Genomic DNA, 22,174 nt, shown 5'->3' on the forward strand with positions numbered 1-22,174 from the left:
GTGGGGAGTGGAAGCAGTGCCGGTGCGTAGGTGTCAGGCGAGGTGGCGGCGAGCGCAGGGCGCAGGCCTCAGGGCGCATCCCCGCTCGCGCTAAATTTAGCTCGCTTATCGCCGACTTACTATGTAAATGACCGCGACATACACGGCACCAGCTGCCGCGAAAATATGATCCGGCCTGCGCGCAAACTGTCCGCTTCTCAGATACATTCCAGATTGTCGAACTTACTCCTTATTGGATATTTCTTATATCCTCTACTAACATTGAGTTTCCGAGATACAAACCTGAATCGGTTGTTGTCTAATAGAATTTTTGCATTTTGTGATTGATTGAGTATGGAATTACTAGTTTAACAACTTCAACATGATTTATTTTGATAAATCGTTAGTTAAAGTCAAAACAAACGTACATTCATGACTTACGAGTGTAAGAAATCTCAGTGCGAGTCTATTGACCCATAATTAAATAACCATTATGCAAGACATTGAACGTAAGACGTTAGAAATAAATACCTGTCTAGCGTAGTAGTCGCCGTCGCCGATACGTTGTGACCGTGACTTCGACGGCTTATAACGATCATTCATGTAAGTGTACATGCAGTAGAGAGCGTTAACTTGAGTCGCGCCGGTCAACATACGACGCCTTGTAAGTCGTAATGTAACTTAAAATAGAAACAACGTAAACACGAAGAAAATATCTAAACAATCAGCCAGTGTTATCGGTTGTAAAACTCACACAAGGGCCTCCTTGTTTTATAGGGCTATTAAAATAATGATATGTAACAGTTATAAAATGAAATTCATCTTATTAAGGATCGATGGGTGCGCATGGTGCAGGCTTTTTGTATGAGCTCTCGAAGGGATCGTCGCGATGTATAAAGGCGCATTATATTCAATTAGGTCACGTCGTTGTCAGTAGACTTCTGAGAACAATCGAGATACTCACGCCCTTGTGCGGAGCTTACTTACGCCCGGAGAGTTAATTGAACGGCCGAGATGGGAAATGTACCGAATTGTGGACCTGTTTTTTGTTACTGTATCTTTGCTCTAGTATTATCGTAATTGCCGTAACGTATCGTAACACCGCTCAGTAATAACCGTGTCTTGAATATACTGTTTTATTGTTAATAATAGTTCGGTCGTCCTACTGTATACCAAAACAATGATTAAATAAAGAAAATTGCAGATGATTACTTCGTTGGTATGCTGTGAAGTTAATTAGCAAGAACAGTTTTTTTTGGTCGCATTCAGATTTCATTACATGTAACGATAGATTTTTTATTTTCCGTTAAAAATGATCGATAGATCTCAGTAGTGATCACAAACTTTAATAAATATAAAATGAAGCAGGATTCATATCAAGTAGTGACAGTGGCGTAGTTGCAACGAAAGTGCGTGTTAATTGCTCACATCCTCGCCTTTGTTGGGCGTATCAATTTAGATGCTAAAATTAGCTTCTGCCCCTCGAGATGTGGGCCTCCTACTACGGTATATAAAGTGCAGTATTGTGCATTTAACGGGCTCCGAAGCCGCATAAGATGGGAGAGATGAATTTGTTTATTACCCTCTTCCTTATTGAGAGCGTCTGCGCGAGATAGCTCTCTTCCTATGAGTCACTAGAAAGTTATGTTCTCGAAGCAAACTCGATCGCAACAACACGATGTGATCGCAATGAATGCTGTACTGAGTGGGTGAACAAGAAATAACGTATACCATCGTAAATGACTAGTTATAACTTCACCATAAAAATTATTTCATAACCAATCTGTTACAATATCACAATTCATTTTACTCCTAATTTTGTTAATAATTATATTTTTAATGTACGTATGGTACACAAGAGTAAAATAGGGAAACTAAATAGGATTTAATATCTTAATAAATGGTCAATAATGAGGTACGTATATTCCTATATTCACATTTTATTAAGCCCCTATAACAATTCGACATACGGGTATATTATCAGATCAAATGATTAATGTTCAATGAAACATTTATAATTTCTTTGTATACATTTTTATGAATTGTAAAGATTTCATCCTCTTATAGTTATTTACATTACATAAACTAATCTGCTACTATTCTTTTAATTGGTTTTATTAATTTTAAACACTTGCTAATTCTCTAACGCTTAAATAAATTACAATTCCCTCACCAAAATAGGCTTAGAAACACTGGTCAGAATTTAATTCAAATACATATAAACAGCGTGGACTCGTATGAAGACCTTAGTTATCACATTACCCTCACGTCAATCGGACAAAGAGTCAATCATACTTTTTTGTACAATGATGTAAATCAGATTAATTTCGATTATGGGTCATATAAAGGGAATTCCTTCATTGCGTATTTTATTGCGCTAAACAAAACACATACTTTCACGAACGGCATATAAAATTATATCTAAGAAGTGGCAGGCTGGTAGACTATCAATCAAACCTAGCGACAACCGTGTTTATTCAAGACGTGATATCTTGTATCTAAATGTGATTCGCTTTATTTACAATCGATATCTGTATGCCTTTATTTATGTAATGTGTAGAGCAATCTAAGAAATAATTACAACGACTTTGTAGGATGCGTCAGTGCGACTTCTTGTAATGTGAAACTGCACTAAATATGAGTCATTCGATTGTGTTAGAATCCTCTTCAAATCGATGATCGATTTAGATATTAAGGTCAACGTTTTTTCGTTATCACTTTTTAGGTTCGGTCGACCTTGAATATAGTAATGTTCATAATTTTGTCATATCAATTTGTATTTTCGATAAGTTTTTATAGTCATATAGTGTTGACTGTAAAAAAAAGTATACGGTTTGTTAAAGAAATAAAGAAACCAGTAACATAAATCAACAAGTAATAGACCACCTTGATAAGTCGCTATTATATATTATAATCTGAACTAATTTGTAAAGGTAATCGAAAAGGAGAACAAATTACGAGACTTGATGTTTGATGTACAGCATTATTTTCGAAGTCTCCATCTTTCATACATATAGCGTTGATCAAAAATATTGAAGAGAGAGAAAAAAGTCTTCGTTCACATCAGTGTAGGAAATCAATACGAACAGTGGGAAGATGTTTAAGTAATGGTACTTTTTCGAGGTCAGACGGAAGCGGCGCGCGTCAGGACATGTGGTGTCAGATGGAATGAAATCCCTGATCGTGCAGCAGATGCGACGGGCGGATCGCGCGGCCACATTGTTCGCGGAGTCATTGAACTTACCAAAATGCTTCGTCGCTTATTGTGACCATAATCGAATCAACTCGCCGCTATATATGGCGGTTAACTCCGCCGCATTTTTTATACTCCTTTTTTTACAAATTCGAAACACTTGACATGTAACAAATCACTACATAAGAGCCTTCTGGTCTTCTTAAGCTCTGAATTATTTTATTTCTAGAAACAGTCGCACTCTTCGACAGCCCTTGGTATATAACCGTTTCCGATCGATATAATCAATAGAGGCTGATTGCTAGGCCGGGGCTTAGTGTTCCTAGGTATTTGCGAGCGTACATTACGCTGGCAATTTTTTCTGTTGCTGGGTAAATTGAATTGGAAAATCCCATGACTCGTTCGCATGAAAAAGGGGTGTGGCTGCGTCGACTCGGGGTGACGGGGTGACGGCGGGTTGGCGGCGCGTCCCGGGTGAGGGCTCGAGTTCCCGTAATGTCTGTCGCGGGGGTGAGTGTGGCGGGGTGTGCGGGATGCGCGNAGAATATTTTGTTTTTGGTGTATTTTGTTTTGTTTTTAGTGCATTTTGTTTTGTTTTTCGTGTATTTTGTTTGGAAGTCGGTTTTTTTTTACAGCGCCCATTAACCATAGCTCCTCGATAAATGTATAAAAGCATGTGTGTTTCGTATTTTATTTTAACTCTGACGAGATCCATTCGGAATCTGTTGTTTCAGCTAGTTTTCATTTCCGACAACGTGTTAGTTTGTCTCGTGCTTTTTTATTTACGATATATGACGCAAGCAATAACCAACGAATATTTTAACATTTATAAGGGTGACCATGTCAAAGTTTTAGGTACATTTATTCTGAAGTTTGAAAGAAAGAAATCAGTTTATTCAATAAATGAAAAGGAATTCATTCGGCATGTGCTCGGTGTACACCGAAGCGCCGGTTTTCAATGATTCCTAAAAACGTTAGTTGTTTTAATTTTGGACATACGACTGTAACTTTTTCGTGCATTATAAACTGTAAAGTTTCATCATTTACTTCGCCATTGCGTTAATGTATTTATATCGAAGACCTGAGAAAATGCGCGTCCTAAATTACTTTTGCCAATCTTCAATTTTTTAGTAATGTCGGGAGTGGTTTTTATTGAATATTCAATATCGTATACCGGGTGTCTCCCGGAACCCATTACTCCGCCTCGTCCCTGCGAACGTCGTAAAAAGTGAGAGATAAAATAAATGGAAGGGCCACAGCATGTTTTGTGAAAGATGTGTCCGCTGTTACTAAGCAGTGCGGCAAGCGTTACTTAATTACGTACAAGACAAGCTGATTTTCGTGGCTTTGTTTGCACGTTTTGTTTTTTTTTGTATAAATACGCTCATAGTAATATATTTACGATAAAATGTGTTCCTACGCTTAACCGTTCTGTCTTACACCACAAGGCAGTAGTGACACACAAGGTTTATGAACAGTAAATTTCATGTCGGATTACATACTTGAAGTCTTACAGCGAACGAGCCAGATGACATTGTAGATTGTTTTATTGCCATAAAGAGCAAGATTGTCCCGGCTATGAAACAATTAATCATCGGATCAGACGCAGCCACTTGCAAGGATCACTTCCAAGGATCTTTAATATCTCTATCATGAATATAGTTTGTTGTATGTGAAATAACCCAGCGTATAGTAGATATAAGAAAAGAAGCGTCAGTGGCACAGTGCTTTAAGCACTTGACTTGTCTACAGGTCTTGGATTCGAATGCCGCCATGTATTCCCGTAATGTAACTCATTTACGTTCTAACGGTAAAGGAAAACATCGTGATGCAACATGCCCATATCGATGAAGAAATTTATAGATATGTGTGAAGTCAACCAACTTATATAAAACAATTATTTTTTCCAAATTTAAAAAACATTCTCCTTATACTTTGCAATATTCGTAAAAAATAACAGATAATATAATATCGCCTTTGTTTTTGTTTTTTTTTATTACAAAGTCTACAAGGAGATAGTAACAATTATTTCAACATTATGTATAATGTTTAACAATGTTGTATGCACATACAAGTCTATGTTCTTCACTTATGTGATTTGCAAAGCGATGACGCAAGTATTTGACATATTTCCTTAACATAAAATAAATAGTTGCAAAGTTTTGTTATGTTACAGGTGTTGTTATGTTACTAAAAGTTGTTAGGTATAAACAATGAGTTTGTACACATTTCATTAGATAAATGGATGAATCTATGGATTTATGGACAAACTAAACTGCGCTAACGACAAATTTAAGCATTCATTTAAACTATATTGCATTAATGTTGAAAATTAGCTGTAAAATCCCATTGTTAATAAGTCCCGATCCTTTATTAAGAATGTTGGGCCTCAGATACGCGCATACGTGTTTAGAGTACAAATTCCGGTGGCCAAGCTGTTGCGGTTCTATATTTAGTAACGTAGATGTGGTACGCAGCCTTCTCCCGTTCGTACGCCTTAAAATGAACAAATGTAGGGTGACCATCAGTTATTGAATACAAAGGATTGTTTAATAATAAAAAATAACAATAATTAACATTATTAAATTAATGCAAAATAGTATGCTGGAAATACTTAAGCATATATAGTGTAAATTATTATCATAATGCTGTTTATTCGAAAAACGATTTGTACTCGATTAATTATATTATCAGGCAATATAAACGTTTGATAAAACGCCTAGTGAAGCAATTGCAGATAATTTTGATATGACATCATTTTGATTTGCAGTTTCTTCTAAGAATAGCTTTAGAATATATGTATATGTGTAGCGAAAACTAAGGGAAATATTTATTTTTGTGACGGGTATATAGAAGTGTTCTATTTGATTTACTTCTATGTGGTAAAAGATGTTTAAAATATACCCATGTCAACTTTGATTAAAATTTGGTATTTCCTCACGTACCATTTACCTTTCGCTCGTTAGCTGTCGAAAAGACAACAAGATAGATTTCTTTTGGAAACCGTCATATGACGAAATAATATAACAAATGTCCCAGTTTGTTTTTTGTGTGCCATCGGGACTGTCACTATTATGATATTCTGTTTATTGCTCCGGCTCGAGGGCGTTATGTTCGTGTCGTTTTTTTTTGTACCCGCATATGTTCGGATGTGGATCCGTCGGTACGCTCTGTAACTCGTTAGTTAGCATTTCATTCTATATTAGGCATTATTATGTGATGTAACGTTTTATAATATACTTTTATCGTGTCTTTATAATGTCGTTTTCTGTTTTTGTCCTTGGATTTTCGAGTAGATTCGCTTTTGTTACAGCTGTAGGATAACACATGTGTATATGTCAGAGTAAAAATACATTTTTATTAGCCGATATTTCAACCATTATCGCCTTTGCCTAGATAAATATTCTAACTTTTTGTTAAAATACTTACTTAAAAGGGTAATACATCTTTGGAATAATTTAATAATTTAGTTTTACTTTGGGTAAACAAAAATCTTTAACGCAAACATCGTTCTAACAATGTCAATGTCAATAAAGATATTGTCTTGTAATGTTTCTGTGTACCTTGTGTACAGACTTGCACAAATGCAATGCGTTATCTCTACAGATACGTTGTGTTGTCAGTTCTGAGAAAGTCCGATAACGTTGTCGTGGTCCAAGCGTCGAAAACAAATGGACCTATCAATAAATTTTGTTTGCTGATGTCATTGGTGATAACCAACAATGTAACTTCATGAGCTTATATGCATTTTATATCATATCTTATAATTGCTTTTTATCTTAATAGTCATATTGACGAAGATAAAGAAAAGAACTAATCTTAAAAAAGTAAATACTTTGAAATAGTACAATTTACTTTTTTAATTGCTTGAATTTCGAAATTCAAAATAACCTACGTTTTCTACGCATATAAAAAGCAAATTACTTATATCAAAAGATTTATACATTTTCAAATTCTCTGGTCATCTTAGTTCAATAAAGCAATTCAAGAACCAACGATGCTTTCTTACAAAAAAAATCATAAAACCGCAATGAAACCAGAACCGAACGCAAAAAGCGCCTTTCTCCCGTGAGTTTATTGTAGCATAAAATATAAGTAAAAGTATCGACAAAAGCGGCTTTTATTATTAGGCGTTCGAAATAGATTGGTTATCAAACGTTGCAGTCTGTTTTATATCGGCCTCATAAAACTACGGCGTAAGATTGGTCGATTTGAAGAGGGGGGTATAATTGAGGGTCAAAGTGCGTTGACTCGGAATTCATGTCGGAATTGCCGTCACCCCATAGCGATGCCCACCCATCTGTGGAATGAAAGTACACTTCCTGAGTGGTCAATTAATGCGGACGAGTGTGACGAATGCCACAGCCGTGAGTAACGTAGAATCAGCGTGCAAGATGAGTAAACGAGGTTAAATCGTTTTTAACAGCCCATTACAACTGTTTTATTACATAATGTTAAACGGCTGTTAAAATTATTACATGGTTCATTAAAGTTTTTATTACTTTGAATAATGAATTAATCGATAAAACTACGTTATTTTTTGTCAAATTACCAAAATCACAGCTATGTCTATTGAATTATTTGTATAATATTAAAACATACCGACGAATTTCGAGCCCCCGCATTTTTGTACGTCCGTTAAAAGTAGGAAAGTTATAACGGTTATAACATTAAATATTGCACTTTATAGTATGAAAAATACATTTCACCAACAATATTGGTAATGCAATAGAAATAACGAGGCTAAATACCTAAAAATACGCGGAATTGCATTCGTAATGCATAATAGATGCATGTTTTCACGAACAACCGACAATTTATATGGCAACCGCGAGGGGTATGATTAAAAAGCTTTTACCATAACTGGCAACACATGCAGCATGGCACATCACTATAGATCGAGAACCGATAACCGCGCATCACTCATTACATTCGAACTGGCGCCGAAACCGCTAACCGGAAATCAATTTTAAAACCCACTGTTGTTACTTCCGAGGTGTTTTAACCTGTTAAGGGAAGTCGGCGTCTACGATTGTAAAGGATTAACAGGAAAGCGATATCCGGCTACTCTTTCTATATTCTGATTGTGTAACGTTTCGTATAACCTCAAATATTATTTGATTATGTTATTGTTGAATAATTTATGGTCATAAAAAAGTAGCAAAATCTACGAAATTGATGCCAATTTCAGTTTCATATATTTTACTTTGATAATTAAATTCTTCAATGAAACTTTTTAATTTAACTATTCAGTTGTTTCTTTTAATCCTCCTCTTAATTGACCAAATACATTTTCTGTATTTACTCATTGCACGCCATTGCATAAAACTGACTAAATATTTGCTAACTATGTACATTAGTTTTATTGCAGTAATGCATACAAAGCACAAAGCAGCCTTAAATGGCGTGCCCCTCGAAAGAATGCATGTGGTTAATATGTCGTGTGCAAAATACAATAAAACATTTAAATGTATAAAAAAATTAAAGGAATGTAGATGTAGCTTTTATAGCATTGTATATGAGTTTTATTCGAGGTATTCGACACACTAACATAATTATTAACACGAAACGTAAATTAAATGGGTATATTTGTCCTTTTTTTATTGCGTACCTGTTATAGACATTTGTATGTAAAATTACATTACGTTATTGTTAATGCGCATGCATCTAGTAAGGATATGAATCATGCTATTTTTTTTATAAACTGTCCGCCATTTTGTCCTGTGTTTACTGTTGGTCCTTACTGCGCAATATGTTATAGGAACAAATTAAATAATAAAGTGAATATTACTTCTTTCGTTTTTAAAAGCTAGTCTGAAGTTATTTTTAAAATACATTGCAAAAATATTTCGGCTGTATCTTGTGTATGCTTTCATATTCCGTTGCACGGAACGTGACAATGGTTGTAGATATTAACAGATTATAAAAGGCGAGGAATTGAAGCGTCCACTTCCTGCGTCTATTCATAATACCCTGGGTACATAGATTAGTTGGCTAACGTGTCGATGCCTACGGAATACAAATGATTCATAAAGCACGCGAACGTGTAAATTCCATTCGGTGCGTAAGAACTCATCGACGTATTTTTTATCATCTGAACTCGTATATTTTAGTTTTACGCATTTTCATTGAGTAAATATCTCATAGATTAAATTCTTCCCACACACATTAACAATTTTTAAATACTTAATCAACTCATTGTTACATTTAAAGTGCATATATGAGCAATCAAACGACTGCTAAAAACTTTAGAAATGGGAATCACTTGAGAAAACAATTTTTTTACCTAAGATCATTAAGTTTATAAGTAACCTTAAATAATTTTAACGTCGCTTTGTTATTAAGAACAAACTAAGATTACTCTATTGAAAAAGGGAGAATGTACCATGACCAGGCTTGCTTACATTTTATGAGGCGAATCGAATGCTATTGTTTTAAAATCCCAAGACAGCCATAAAAACTACCTGTCTTATACAAATGACCAGTTCCCGTATTTAAAAGACAACTTATGAGTTAACTTTGCTTATAGACAATAATAATAAATTGTCCGAGATTAACAAAAATGGTTATTACGAATAGAAATCTCTCGTATTCAAAGTAATTGCAAGAATATTCAAAGGTTTTAAGCTGATTTTCGTGAAAGTTACACCGCTGTCAAAAAAAAGACAATTTTTAACAAATTCAAAATTTTCAGACAGTTATGGACGGTTGGGGACATGTTTGTCAATGTCTAACTAATAAAAAAAACATACAGACGAATTGAGTACCTCCTCCTTTTGGGAAGTCGGTCAAAAACGATGACAAAACAATAACATACAATTTCTTATGAGCCGAAATACGCAACTATAAATACAGACAGTTGAATACAGTTAAATCATAAGTGTAGTCATAACAATATAGAACATTGGAGTGTATTCAAGTGGGCAATGTACGCTAAGTTTTACGTAAGTATTGTCTAGCGTGTCTATCAAGTTACAGAGCGCGAACACGCCGCGGGCGAATCGCCGATCAGTATGACGCATGTGGCATGACACTAATGTACGGGCTAAGGAATGCAGAGTTCTCAGATTAATATTAATGATAACATGGAAGGCGGTGCTGTTGAAAATTTTATGTACTTGTTAATACGTTGAAATAGATTTTGTTTACTTCGTTCGGAAAAATGTAGACTAGGAACGAGTTCGGAGTGTTCATTTATAGATTTAATTAACTCTTAATTGTGTAATCTTTTGATAATCTGACTGATAAAGTAAAATAGAGAGGATGTAATTAATTAGTATTCATTTACACCCGGAGATTCATCCTGTTTAGGTATTTAATTTAAAATAATAGGAAGTAGACTGTAAAAGAATCATTATTTTGTTAAGTTACCAACATTAAATAACCAATAACTATAGTGTTAATTAACAGCGTTGTTTTCATAATTACCAACCGTTAAAAGTTGAAAATTTTCTTTCTTTGTTACTACTAATGTCAGCAGAATATAGTAATCGATATTATATGTAAGCGAAATGCAATATTTTTGTTATTGTGCAACGAAGTGTGCATGTACGGTCGCTAGGGCTTCGTGGAAGTGGCTTGTGTAGATCGACATCCGACTTGCGCAAGTTACTGGCTTTATCCAAGCCGACTCATTTGCATTGAAATTACTAATACAACATTAATATATACAAATGTCTGTACGTAAGTACGTATTACTTATATGGTTCTTATTATCCAGATTAGTAAAGATATCCAACTTTGATGTTTAAATTTTGGTTAGTTTAAAAAAGCTTTTTCAGCAGATATGATTTACGAAAGTTATGAAAAATAGTCGAGAAACGAAAAATAGGCCTCACATACATCTTTTTAGACAAACACCGCATACTACATAGTAAACTAGAGGAAAATATGTAGCAGTGTCTATTATTACATTATCTTTAAGTGTATGTCTTTGATTAAATTTTGGTGACATTTTCAGTGACATCGTTTAAGTCTTATATATCCAATTACTTAATATGTACTTATTAATTAAAACATAGAATAAATTGTGTGAAAATTGATCTGTTAAATTTAAAATTCAATATAAAAACGTATTTACAGACAATTTAATTATTTCTGGAGCTTATAATTTTTTTCCCACGCTTCGACGTACTTTTTAAGTTATAATTGTCATGTTTATTTCGTTTCGAACTGATTACTAACTTAGATATGCTTTTTTAAATTAATTCAATGAATAAAAGGAAACCACTTTGGTACGAACAAAATACAACCCTAGATAGCAATCGCCACCCAACGTTTTCGAAGCTTAATTAAGCATGACGGGGAATTCTAAAGAAAAGCAGTAGCCGTTTAATTTTATTTATTAACAAAAACTATGATATTATTCCTACAAAGTTACTAAGTGTTATGTGAAAGATATATTATATTCATTTTTAATCGTATGTTGACATTTGATGGATATAAATTAATCACTTGACCCTAACTTCACATTACATTCGCTGCAATGATTAAAATCGCCCACCGAAGTGAACCGCGCCGGAAGTCGCACATTCCAATGTCTTATTAAAATGGACCGAGCCTGGCTGGTTATAATTCCGCATAAATTAACCTGGAATTTATGTTAATAACCTATAACACCCCTGTTTATTATTAAAAACATTTCAAACTAAATGTAATTTATATTAAATACAATTTAATACCGATACCAAAATTCTTTTGCACTGTTTTAACCACTATTTATTCATAGTGTGTGGTATCAGAACGTATTTCATTTTCCTCGCTTCTTTCAAGTTATTTTAGAGCATGTTCCACAATGAGTGTTAATATGGTTAGCTTAGTCACAGTGTTGCCACGTAATTATTGCGTGACTAGTCACAGCTATAGGCAATTTACTCCAGCGCCTCGACGCCAGGCCGTCGCGACACCCGGGCGCGACCTACCCTGTCGCTATTTAAATTTACTTAGAACTAGGGGTGGTAAATACAATAGTTGAGGGAGTGTATGGAATTAATCAGACCGATTCTCTAATATTCCGCCTATGTTTAATAATGCGTTAAGCAATTCGTATAGCGTGAGTAGAAATCCTACGCGTCGAATTAATCGAGTTACGCTTTACTAGGGTTGCGAGCGCCATTTTCAATGTTGATGACATTAATGTAATTTGATTATAGTTTTGCTTACTTTGATGCCCTATTTCCAGTAAAGCTTTTACAAATACAATATTTTGTTGTTTATTTTAATGTTAGATAAAATCTTTTAAAGAGAAAAAAAGCACAGAAACATACGATACGATATTGATAAGTCTGCGTACCTTTTTTTGGGTCACAAGTCCTTGAGAAATATTAAATGTAATGTTTAGGCTGTTTGTTGAGTAAATCAATGAATATAATTTAGTTTAGTTTCCGTTAAAACTGCTGGTTTATAAAAACCAAAGAGGTCGAGGTTGTTGACCTGTTAGTGATGTTTAGGTTCGCTACCGCTGGGGAAATGAATTAGGTTTTATCGCGCCAAGGCCTCATTTCCTCGAGGAGTTAGCGACACGCAATTAGCAACGAAACTTGAAACTCTAATGTACTTTACCCAGCTCCAATTACGCCCAATAAAATAAATGTAACTAAACGAAAAGTCCTCGCTAAAATTACTTTTAAATGTTTTTTTACACGAAAAACATATTCGGATGTAGCTGCGAATTTAAATTTTAAACATCACAATATATACATTAAATTGTATATTTACATCATTTTTACTTTTTGTAAAACATTATTAAATCCTGCATTTCAAATCAAAAAGGGAGTGATGACTGAGATGACGTATGATAGAGTTATGTGGAGGACAAAAACCTGTTGCGCCGACCCTACGGGAGTAGGATAAGGAGATGATGATGATGATTATTAAATCCTGCATTTAACATAAATATACAATAGAGAAAGTTGTTAACTAATCTTCTATCAGAATGTATAGTCACGGTGCGACAAACCATCGATATGGGAAGCCATTCGAGTCACTGTTGAATAAACGATCAGGTAGCATGACGTCTGTTAAATTCAATGCGAGTACAATGGAAACGCAGTCGACGTCGGGAGATTATCGCGGATTAACATTCCGAAGCTCGGCTGCGACCCGTATGCTTCGGCCGGATGATATGAGACTAGGATTTTTTTCCTGTGACATGGCGGACGACCGCCAATTTATCCAATAAACTTATGCGGGCACAACTGCACTCGACGCTCGAGCAAGTCAAAGCGACGTTATTTAAATTTACCTGAGTCCCCGCATGAGTTCTGACAACAATTCAGTTAATATTGAATTGTCAGGTGACTTCAAGGTTGTGTAGAAAACCAGACCCGAAAATGAGGAATTTGATTTTAACAACACGAAAAATCTTAATCGATGAACGTAATCTGGCTTGTGTTTGATTTGACTAATTCACTAAGAAAGTTATTCAGTTGTGCATCGTTTTGTAGATTATTTGACAGTAATAAGGGGCGTCCGGCACTCTGGCGAGCTCGTCAATAACCCTCTCTGTGTATGAATTTCGTCGTAGGCATCGAATTTTATGAGGGGACTGCTGCGCCGGCGGCTCCCCTTCGACAGAATCAAGCGAATGACAAATTTAAATACGTAAACAATGAAAACGAACGAATGATTCATTCATTATTCACATGGTATTTGTTTTTGAAAAATAAATTATCTCCGTTACGCGTGAAGCGTTCTTGTACACTCAATTAACACTTTGATCTTTTTATTTATATTTATATTATTATGTGGAACATGTAGTTTAGGGTATTCAAATTGTTTTGCAAGCGTTTCGAGTAAACAAAATGGCGGCAAAAATAATATTAAAATACGCAAACATCGTAATGTAACTGGGATTGATAATAAGGGTATCTGAAGACAAAGACAGGTGATTTTATTATTACTATAATTGAGTCGCGACAGTAATACCGTAATACACTCGTAATTAGAGTACCCATTGTCGTGTAAGTGCGCAGTTAATGTTCTTTAGTAAAATATCGTTTTTGCGAAAAGTCTACAGTTCATCTTTGTGTATTACCCATATTTTTTGTTTTTTATTCTACGCTGACGAAGTCGCCAGAAACAGCTGGTTCATTATATGTATACAATTAAGTATGCACAATTAGTACACGCAATATATAGTTTACGTTTCTGTGTGTAAACGTCAAATGCGATATTGTCAAAACCGTTGAATATTGAAGCAAGTCTGTCTTCCGATGTCTTGTTTACAGTTCAGCTCGTCAATGTGGCTTGTTTTTCCGGCGATCAATAGAAATGGTCCGTTCATAACATTGTTATGCTTATATAACATGGAAGGATTTCTAAATGTTTAATTTTCTCCAGTTTTGTTAGCAGATATGAGTTGAAATTCGATTATGTTTATGGTATGAAGTCGAGCATTCGTTTTATTGACACATAGTTTACAGTTCATACGATTTTGAATTACATTCAAAATCATATAAATTGTAAACTATGCGCAAGAAATAGAAAAAGACTTAACATAAAATACTGTTGATAGCGAACAGCCAAATTTACTTTTGAGGTGCTTTAATATAACAAAGGGTATATAGAATTTAATAGTCATTTTTGTTAGATAAAGAATTTACTGATGACAACATTCATACGATTCATAAACATTAGGCCCTTCCTATCATTTATGATTACAATGGTCGAAGCACGTCAACGCAGCGCCAGCGGCATATCGACATCGATTGACACATTGATATTTAAATGAGCTGGTGATGACTACCAAGGCAGTATTCTGGCGTATTATAGCGATCGTCTGCCGCATTCCTGGCCCATTAATTAGGCGATGTGCTTATTGAATACGCAGCTCCATAAGCACGAAGGGCTGCGGTGAATAATAAGCGAGGCTTTGAAACGATCGAGTTTTGTTCGCTTTGTTATTACAAACTAGATTTAGGCCGCGACTCCGTCCGTGCGGAATCTAAAAAAACAAATGCAAGTAGCCTATGTGTTCTTCCAGATTATCCGATACATCTATGCCAAATTTCATAGAAATCCATTCAGCCGTTTAGGCTACAAACTCTAACAAACATCCTTCTTAACTTTCGCATTTACTCGTATAATATTAGTATGATGAAATTAAAAAGATTGACTATGGGATAATAGCTTATCTCGTTTTCAGCACAGATGTATAAGTTATACAAACGACAAAAAATCCAAAGCTGAATAGAGAAAGAGCATTACTTAAAAATGTAGTTTAGCACTGTATTTAGATTTAGTGATAAATAGCGAATATTCGGAATCAAATATCTTTATAACAAGCAATTGACGATCGTTAAGTAGGTGCGTTCTGCGCATGCGTTGCTTCCGTTGTTTTCCTCCCAACAAGACGAGCGCGCCGTGGTACATGACGGTGTCTGGTGTTGGTATGAAGTGGGAGAGAAGCTCCGTGCTATCCGCCGCCGATGCCGCGATCGATGCAACGTATAAACAGTTTACCCGCTACGTCGTCTGGTGTTCTTTAACTCTCGTAATATTAATAGATAACAATGGAGTTTCAATGCATATGTTTATTATCAGACGCTTCTTATACATACCAAAGGATGTTTGGTTTCAACTGATTTTATATCAGATTTATAACTAGTATAAAATACTTTTACTCTTGTGTGAAAATATGATAAAAATCCTTGAATATAGTTATAGTAAATATTCACTATAGGTAAATAAGAAATTGAACACTATTCATTAATCTTTGAAAATAATATTATGGCAACACCGTTATTTTCAAACATGTGAAAAATGTTGTAGCTACACCCTCATTTAAAATGTGTTAACTGTAATCTGTGCTGTTTTCACAGACTTTAGATATAACTATATGTTTTGTTACAGTGGCTTGAACTTCCAAGACCTGATTGTGCGTCAGGGCGCCATCGACTCCCCGCCGAAGACTCCATTCATCCTCGGCTTCGAGTGCGCCGGCGAGATCGAGCAGGTCGGCGAGGGTGTTACTAACTTCAAGGTCTGTAACCAGAAATCTAATCCAAACTTTATGCCTATTTCAAATAGTAACGTCTACTCATACCAGACTGATCTATAATTGCTTAGTGTATAGTACTCATGATGTTACATAGACTTCATACCCAAAAATTCTAAGAGTAAAAAAAAGAAAATATTGAATCATGTTTAATCAGAAAAGATACGAATTTAAATTATACCTCCACTTTTCCAATTAAATATTAAAAATATGCAATATTTAGTTAGTCTGGGATAAAATGGTAATAAATCTGAATCATTTTAGAAAACCTGCAATTAGATAGCATTTGTTTTACTGTAATCGCAAGGAAATATTTACGTTGATTGTAATGATTTTTGTATTTTTTTTTATAAAAAGAAGGATGCTGTTAATCTTGTTTGAACACGCGATATATTTTATTTCTAACTGCAGCTTTACGTCAGTTTAAAATTATTTTCCATGTATGAACATATGTCAAATGTATGTAATTTATGTCTAAAAAATCTTTACAACGAATTAGAAAAAATAAAACAAAAGAAGGCTAATTATAAATTAATTCTAGGTCGGAGATCAAGTAGTGGCTCTGCCCGAATACAGAGCATGGGCGGAGCTGGTCTCCGTGCCGGCTCAATACGTGTACGCCCTACCTGAGGGTATGACCGCGCTGGACGCGGTGGCGGTCACCACCAACTACGTGGTGGCTTACCTGCTGCTCTTCGAGATGGCCAACCTCACCCCAGGCAAGAGCCTGCTCGTGCACTCCGCCGGCGGTGGTGTGGTATGTATTTTACATTTATGCAACTTATATGGAACGGAGGGATTGTGTGATAAACATTATAGAAGGGTAGTACATACTGTGCAAACTTTCCGTACGGTGTGTCTGTTTAAACTCTTAATTAAAATATATAATAATAAAATAAGAAAACATTGCTTTGAGTAAATTTTTCCTATCATATTTAACGCTTAAAATAGTGTACGTATGCCATTCCTATAGTAAAAAATATTGTCTAAATAAATCACATTAATGCATTTAATGGGTGAATTAGGTGAGAAAAAAAATATTATTAGCTCTGTAATTATCACTGTCTGACGTCAAGAGTTACGTGTCATTGAACTGTACTAATTAAACCTTCAGAGCACGCTGAAGGCGTGGTCGTTTCTTAACTATTAATTATTCTAAGTCAAGTTTCTACTATATCTTATCTAGTACATTTTGTTTCCGCAATAAGTATTAGAACACCGGTAATTACGAAATGTTTGTATCCTATTTCAGCCATGTAATTAAGTTATCTAACAAAGTATAATATTTAAAAAGCAATTATTACTAGTTGAATATAGCAATTATACACTAATAAACTACATAAGTAAATAACGGTAAAACTAAAGTTTTATAGTCCGGTGTATCGACTAGTTTCCTGTATTCTAAAGTAATTGATACTAAGAGCGTGCGCACACCTTTGGCAAAACAATCGCACAACTGTTGTGCGATTGTAGATTGTTTCGCAGCCAATTCAACTGTTTCGTTGCACAACTAAAATCAAGTAGTGTGCGCTCTATATAAGCTTATAGGAATCAAAGCGAAACTAAACATGTGTTAGTTTAGACAAAATTATGGGCGCGCTCTAATTAAAGTTATATGGTATTTGTCCAGGGCCAAGCGGTAGCACAACTGGCGAAGACAGTGGACAACGTGACGGTGTTCGGCGTCTGCTCGAAGACCAAGCACGAGGCGCTCAAGGCCAACAACAACAACATCGACCACCTCCTCGAGAGAGGCAGCGATTACACCAACGAAGTCAGAAAGTAAGTAACATGTACAGTGCCCTGCTTATCAGGATAAGGTTAGCGCAGAAAACATTAATCAGGTTATGTATAATCTAAGCTTGATAGCCTTCTTTCATACTAAAAAGTCGAGCAATCTTTTACTTATACATTGTTGCTAAAATATTTCCCTACTTAGTTCGACTCCATAAACTGTAATTATTACTGTTCTTATCTCTTTGTTCATTAAAATAAACACAGTAATGAGTCACATCATGATTAATTCCGATTTGAAATAAAATGTAAAAATGAAGGACTGTGTATCGTGAAATCAGTGCGCTAAAAATATGAACTGAGCAATACACGGCGGCCCTTCGCACCGCTAATGGCATCTTGTATACATTGCGCGCTCAAAAAGAACACATTTATTTCAAGCATTCGCGCGTTTGTGTTATTATAAGAACAAATATTGACTTTACTGTTAGCTCTCAAAATATCGACATAATTGTACTAATAATGAAACAATATGTACTTCAAAATTTACACATTAATAAAAACTTACAAAGTCTTGGAACAGATAGTAATTATTGAGTCCACTTTGGAATTTCTTGTTATTAAAAATGTTACTAAGTAGTCTTACTATTAGTTAAAGGGTTCGTTCCATTAATTATGAACTTGTTAAAATGTTAACATTCAACAATTACATTCCCTTCCCGTGTGACTAATCTGAAGCCGCGAGACATTCGCTTCCTTTCCCCCTGAAACATTACGACGGCTAGTTTAGCTAATTGGATTTTATTCATTCAAAGATCCCCGCATTCTTTCTGTATCAACCAATTGTTCTAGATCCCATGTTTTAATTGACGATTATTACAGCCACATACTTTAGTGCCACCCATCTAGCTCGTGTGTGCTGACAAATATATCTTGACCCCTCATGCTATCGTCCTTTAAAGTCAGTTGTTGCGTGTTGATCCCGAGAGATAAATTCAAGGTTCAATTAAAATGGACACTATGGGCTAATTGTTCCATTTATGTTTTCTTCTCACAGCAGCTGCTCGGCAGGGGCCGCGGGGCGTTTAAATCTCGTAAATAGACAAAGATATTTTTATAACGGTTTAGTTGTTTGCAACGTAAACAATCCGGAGCCGCACAATCTCAACGTAAACAAACAGACAGTTCTAAGTAATGGTCGAGAGGAAGTCGGCGGGAAAGGTTTATCGGAAAAAATCGATTTCATTATGTCCATAGGAGTATGGTCGAAATAAAATTTGATTTTTGGCGCAGTAGTTTAACTAACTTGCATTATTTTAATAATTATGCCATGTCATTAAATAAACATACGAATTTGAAATGCTAAAAGCTTAATTGTACTAAAAATTGAATTTTAATTATTATTTTGTCGTTTTTATTTAACTAAGTATAAACGTTTGTGCTTGATAGGATTTCCCCTGACGGTGTGGACATCGTGCTGGACTGCCTGTGCGGCGAGGAATGTAACCGCGGCTACCAGTTATTGAAGCCTATGGGACGGTACATTCTCTATGGTAAGTGCCAAAACAAAAACATAGAACATAGACAAGTAAGGAACTTACGATATATGTTTTAAAGTTATAACACACTAAGGATTATTAAAAAATATTCGTATTAGTAATATATCTATGGTAATTGCGTGATTTAAATATCGCATTCATCACTTAGTTTCTACTTTGTATATCTTACTAATGTTATAAATGATAATGTTTATATTAAATCCTGCGCAGACAAAGTCGCGTGCAAAAGGTAGTGTGTTAACAGTATCGTTTGTGTCAGGTTCATCTAACATCGTGACCGGTGAGACTAAGAGCTTCTTCAGCGCCGCTCGTGCTGTGAGTATTACATGGAGTCTTTTTATTTTATTTTTCAATAAAACCATCGACTTCCGATGCATACGTATCAAATCTTGTCACGCTTTGCATTCTCTTTAAAAAGATAAACCATAAACTGCGATGATATTAAAAGCCTATCCTAAAAGTGACATAGAACGCTTTGTTATCTGTCTATCCCTGAGTTTATAAGAGGGATTTAAAACAGTCTAGTTGTAAACAAACTTGGGGTATTCATCTCAATGTGCTCTAGAGCCATGACTCATGACTTACGCAAATGTTTAGCGTGCTCCAAATGTTTTTAATCTGTGCGCTTGAAGTTTTAATGTTCTTTAAGAAGTTATCTACTCATCTGCTGTGTATATTTTACTATAATAATATATCTTTCCTGTATCTACATTAGTCAATATGGCATTTGTAATATGTTAACGAGAAAGAACGAGTTTATCGAGACGATCATACTATATCGATTTGAGAAATGCCTACTAGAAAGACCGTCAACTGATTAACCATGTCCTCGGTACTGTCGTATCTGATTTTGATTTATGATTTGTATTCCTAGTGGTGGCAAGTGGACAAGGTGTCTCCGATCAAGCTGTTCGACGAGAACAAGAGCCTGGCGGGGCTGAACCTGCGGCACCTGCTGTTCCAGCACGGGCGCGCGGACTACGTGCGCCGTGCGGTAGACAACGTGTTCTCGCTCTGGGGACAGGGCAAGGTGAAGCCGCTCGTCGACTCCACCTGGGCACTCGAAGACGTAAGTCAACGTTCAACAGTCGTTTAGCATGCTCAATACCACTACGAATTCCGATATATGATAGACGTATTTCTACTTTTTCACTCTACTTTTATGTTACTAAATATTTTTTTTTATTCTCACATTATTTTGATAGAGATGTTTGGTGATTTTTTTTTAAATGATTTTGTTTGATTGAAATTTTTATTATTTACTTAAGGTTGGCGAGGCTATGCAGAAGATGCATGACCGTAAGAACATCGGCAAGCTCGTTCTCGATCCTTCTCTCGAGCCGAAGCCTAAGCCCGCCACTCCCGCCAAGGGCAAGGCCGGCAAGGAGAAGAAACCAGCCAAAGAGAGCTCCGAGGAGAAGAAGGACAAGGAGACCAAGGATGAGGATAAGAAGGCGGCAGAAGACGGCCAGAAGAACGGCGAGAAGAACGGTGAGGAGCCTCTCACTAACGGTAACAGCGACGAAGGTCAGTCTCGAACTAATGTGACCAGGCATGTGTAGTTGCGTAGACGCTTTACATCTTATATCTATTTATAAATTATAAATAATTTTTATTTTGGCTTATTATTATTTCGAACTACGCACACAATTGATTAAGCGCACATTGAAGGCTTCACTGTCACGCGACGGTGCCGTATTAAGCAGTCTTTAAGTTTGCTTCGTTCGACGCAGGTTTTTACAGCAGCTTTTATAATAAATAAGCTTAAAGCAAACACAATTGATTTATATTCTTTCATTCAATTTAAAAGATAAATATAGAGTTGCTTTTATAATATCGCCCAAGCTTTATCACCCACTTGAAATCACTTTATAGATAAGTTTAATCGCCCATCATTAAGGTGGTGATAAAAATTTGAAGGCTGTTTTTTAGATGTGCGCTTAGTCGGCTTGGTCATGACTAGTCGAGTCATATGACCTCGAAAATTAAAATTAAGTATAACATAGCTTTGCAATAAATGACGTTCACAGATACACGGCATTGTAATTGCATTTAAAACCACACATATATTGCGATCTCGAAAGATAGCATGCCTTGACTTAATATATGCTCTTATATGCTTAAAAAAACTAAATTATTTTACAAAGTATATTAAAGAGCTTTTTCAAGAGTTGCTGAAATTAATAGAGCTTAGTATTTTAAAAAAACATTATTCAAATAATTTTCAATAAATAATCATCGTCTCATAGTAATCGGATTAATTAGTTTTTAAAAATTGAAAGCAACGTTAAGAAGAACGTAAGGCTGAGGTCACACCGCGCGATTCCGCGTGAAAATTCTATCGATGCGATGCAACATCATTCGAAATATGATTGTTCTCAACGTTCTTCCGCATGGGTCATGTGCACATGCCTTGTTCCCTAAGCTCACTATAATATATGTTATGTTTTATTTTGATTTGATACTTTCAGAGTCGAAGGAGAAAGAGAAGGAGTCTAGCTGAATTCGTCCAGAAGCCTGGAGCCAACGAACCACCGCCGATTCATTATTTTAGAGTTGAAGCTGATGTTAGGATGGCACGCATGCCACCGCCACGCCACGCCACGCTTGCACACGGCGCGCGCGGCCGCCATTACTGTGTTGCCTCATGTTTTATTATGTTTAATCTAAAATAAATAAGTCTGAGCGCGGCCCTGTTCGATTCTTTTATAG

The 22,174-nt window shown here is 35.6% G+C and overlaps 1 protein-coding gene across 3 annotated transcripts; it reads left to right on the forward strand.

Moving 5' to 3' along the window:
• The first annotated feature begins 15,980 nt into the window (after nucleotides 1–15,980).
• On the forward strand, nucleotides 15,981–22,174 carry LOC106102428 (synaptic vesicle membrane protein VAT-1 homolog-like). Of its 3 annotated transcripts, none has more exons than XM_013281906.1 (8): nucleotides 15,981–16,154; nucleotides 16,711–16,926; nucleotides 17,800–17,951; nucleotides 19,353–19,456; nucleotides 19,722–19,777; nucleotides 20,337–20,531; nucleotides 20,731–20,953; nucleotides 21,934–22,174. In XM_013281906.1, exons 1-8 carry the CDS (start codon nucleotides 16,011–16,013, stop codon nucleotides 21,963–21,965), a joined length of 1,122 nt encoding a protein of 373 aa, XP_013137360.1. In that variant the 5' UTR covers nucleotides 15,981–16,010; the 3' UTR covers nucleotides 21,966–22,174. The 3 variants fall into 3 exon arrangements, with proteins under 3 accessions (XP_013137360.1, XP_013137358.1, XP_013137359.1); XM_013281904.1 differs by having other exon boundaries at nucleotides 20,731–20,989; nucleotides 21,934–22,168; XM_013281905.1 differs by having other exon boundaries at nucleotides 20,731–20,974; nucleotides 21,934–22,168.

Source organism: Papilio polytes, unplaced genomic scaffold (genome assembly GCF_000836215.1).
Source record: "Papilio polytes unplaced genomic scaffold, Ppol_1.0 DF823923.1, whole genome shotgun sequence".
Taxonomy (NCBI): domain Eukaryota; kingdom Metazoa; phylum Arthropoda; class Insecta; order Lepidoptera; family Papilionidae; genus Papilio; species Papilio polytes.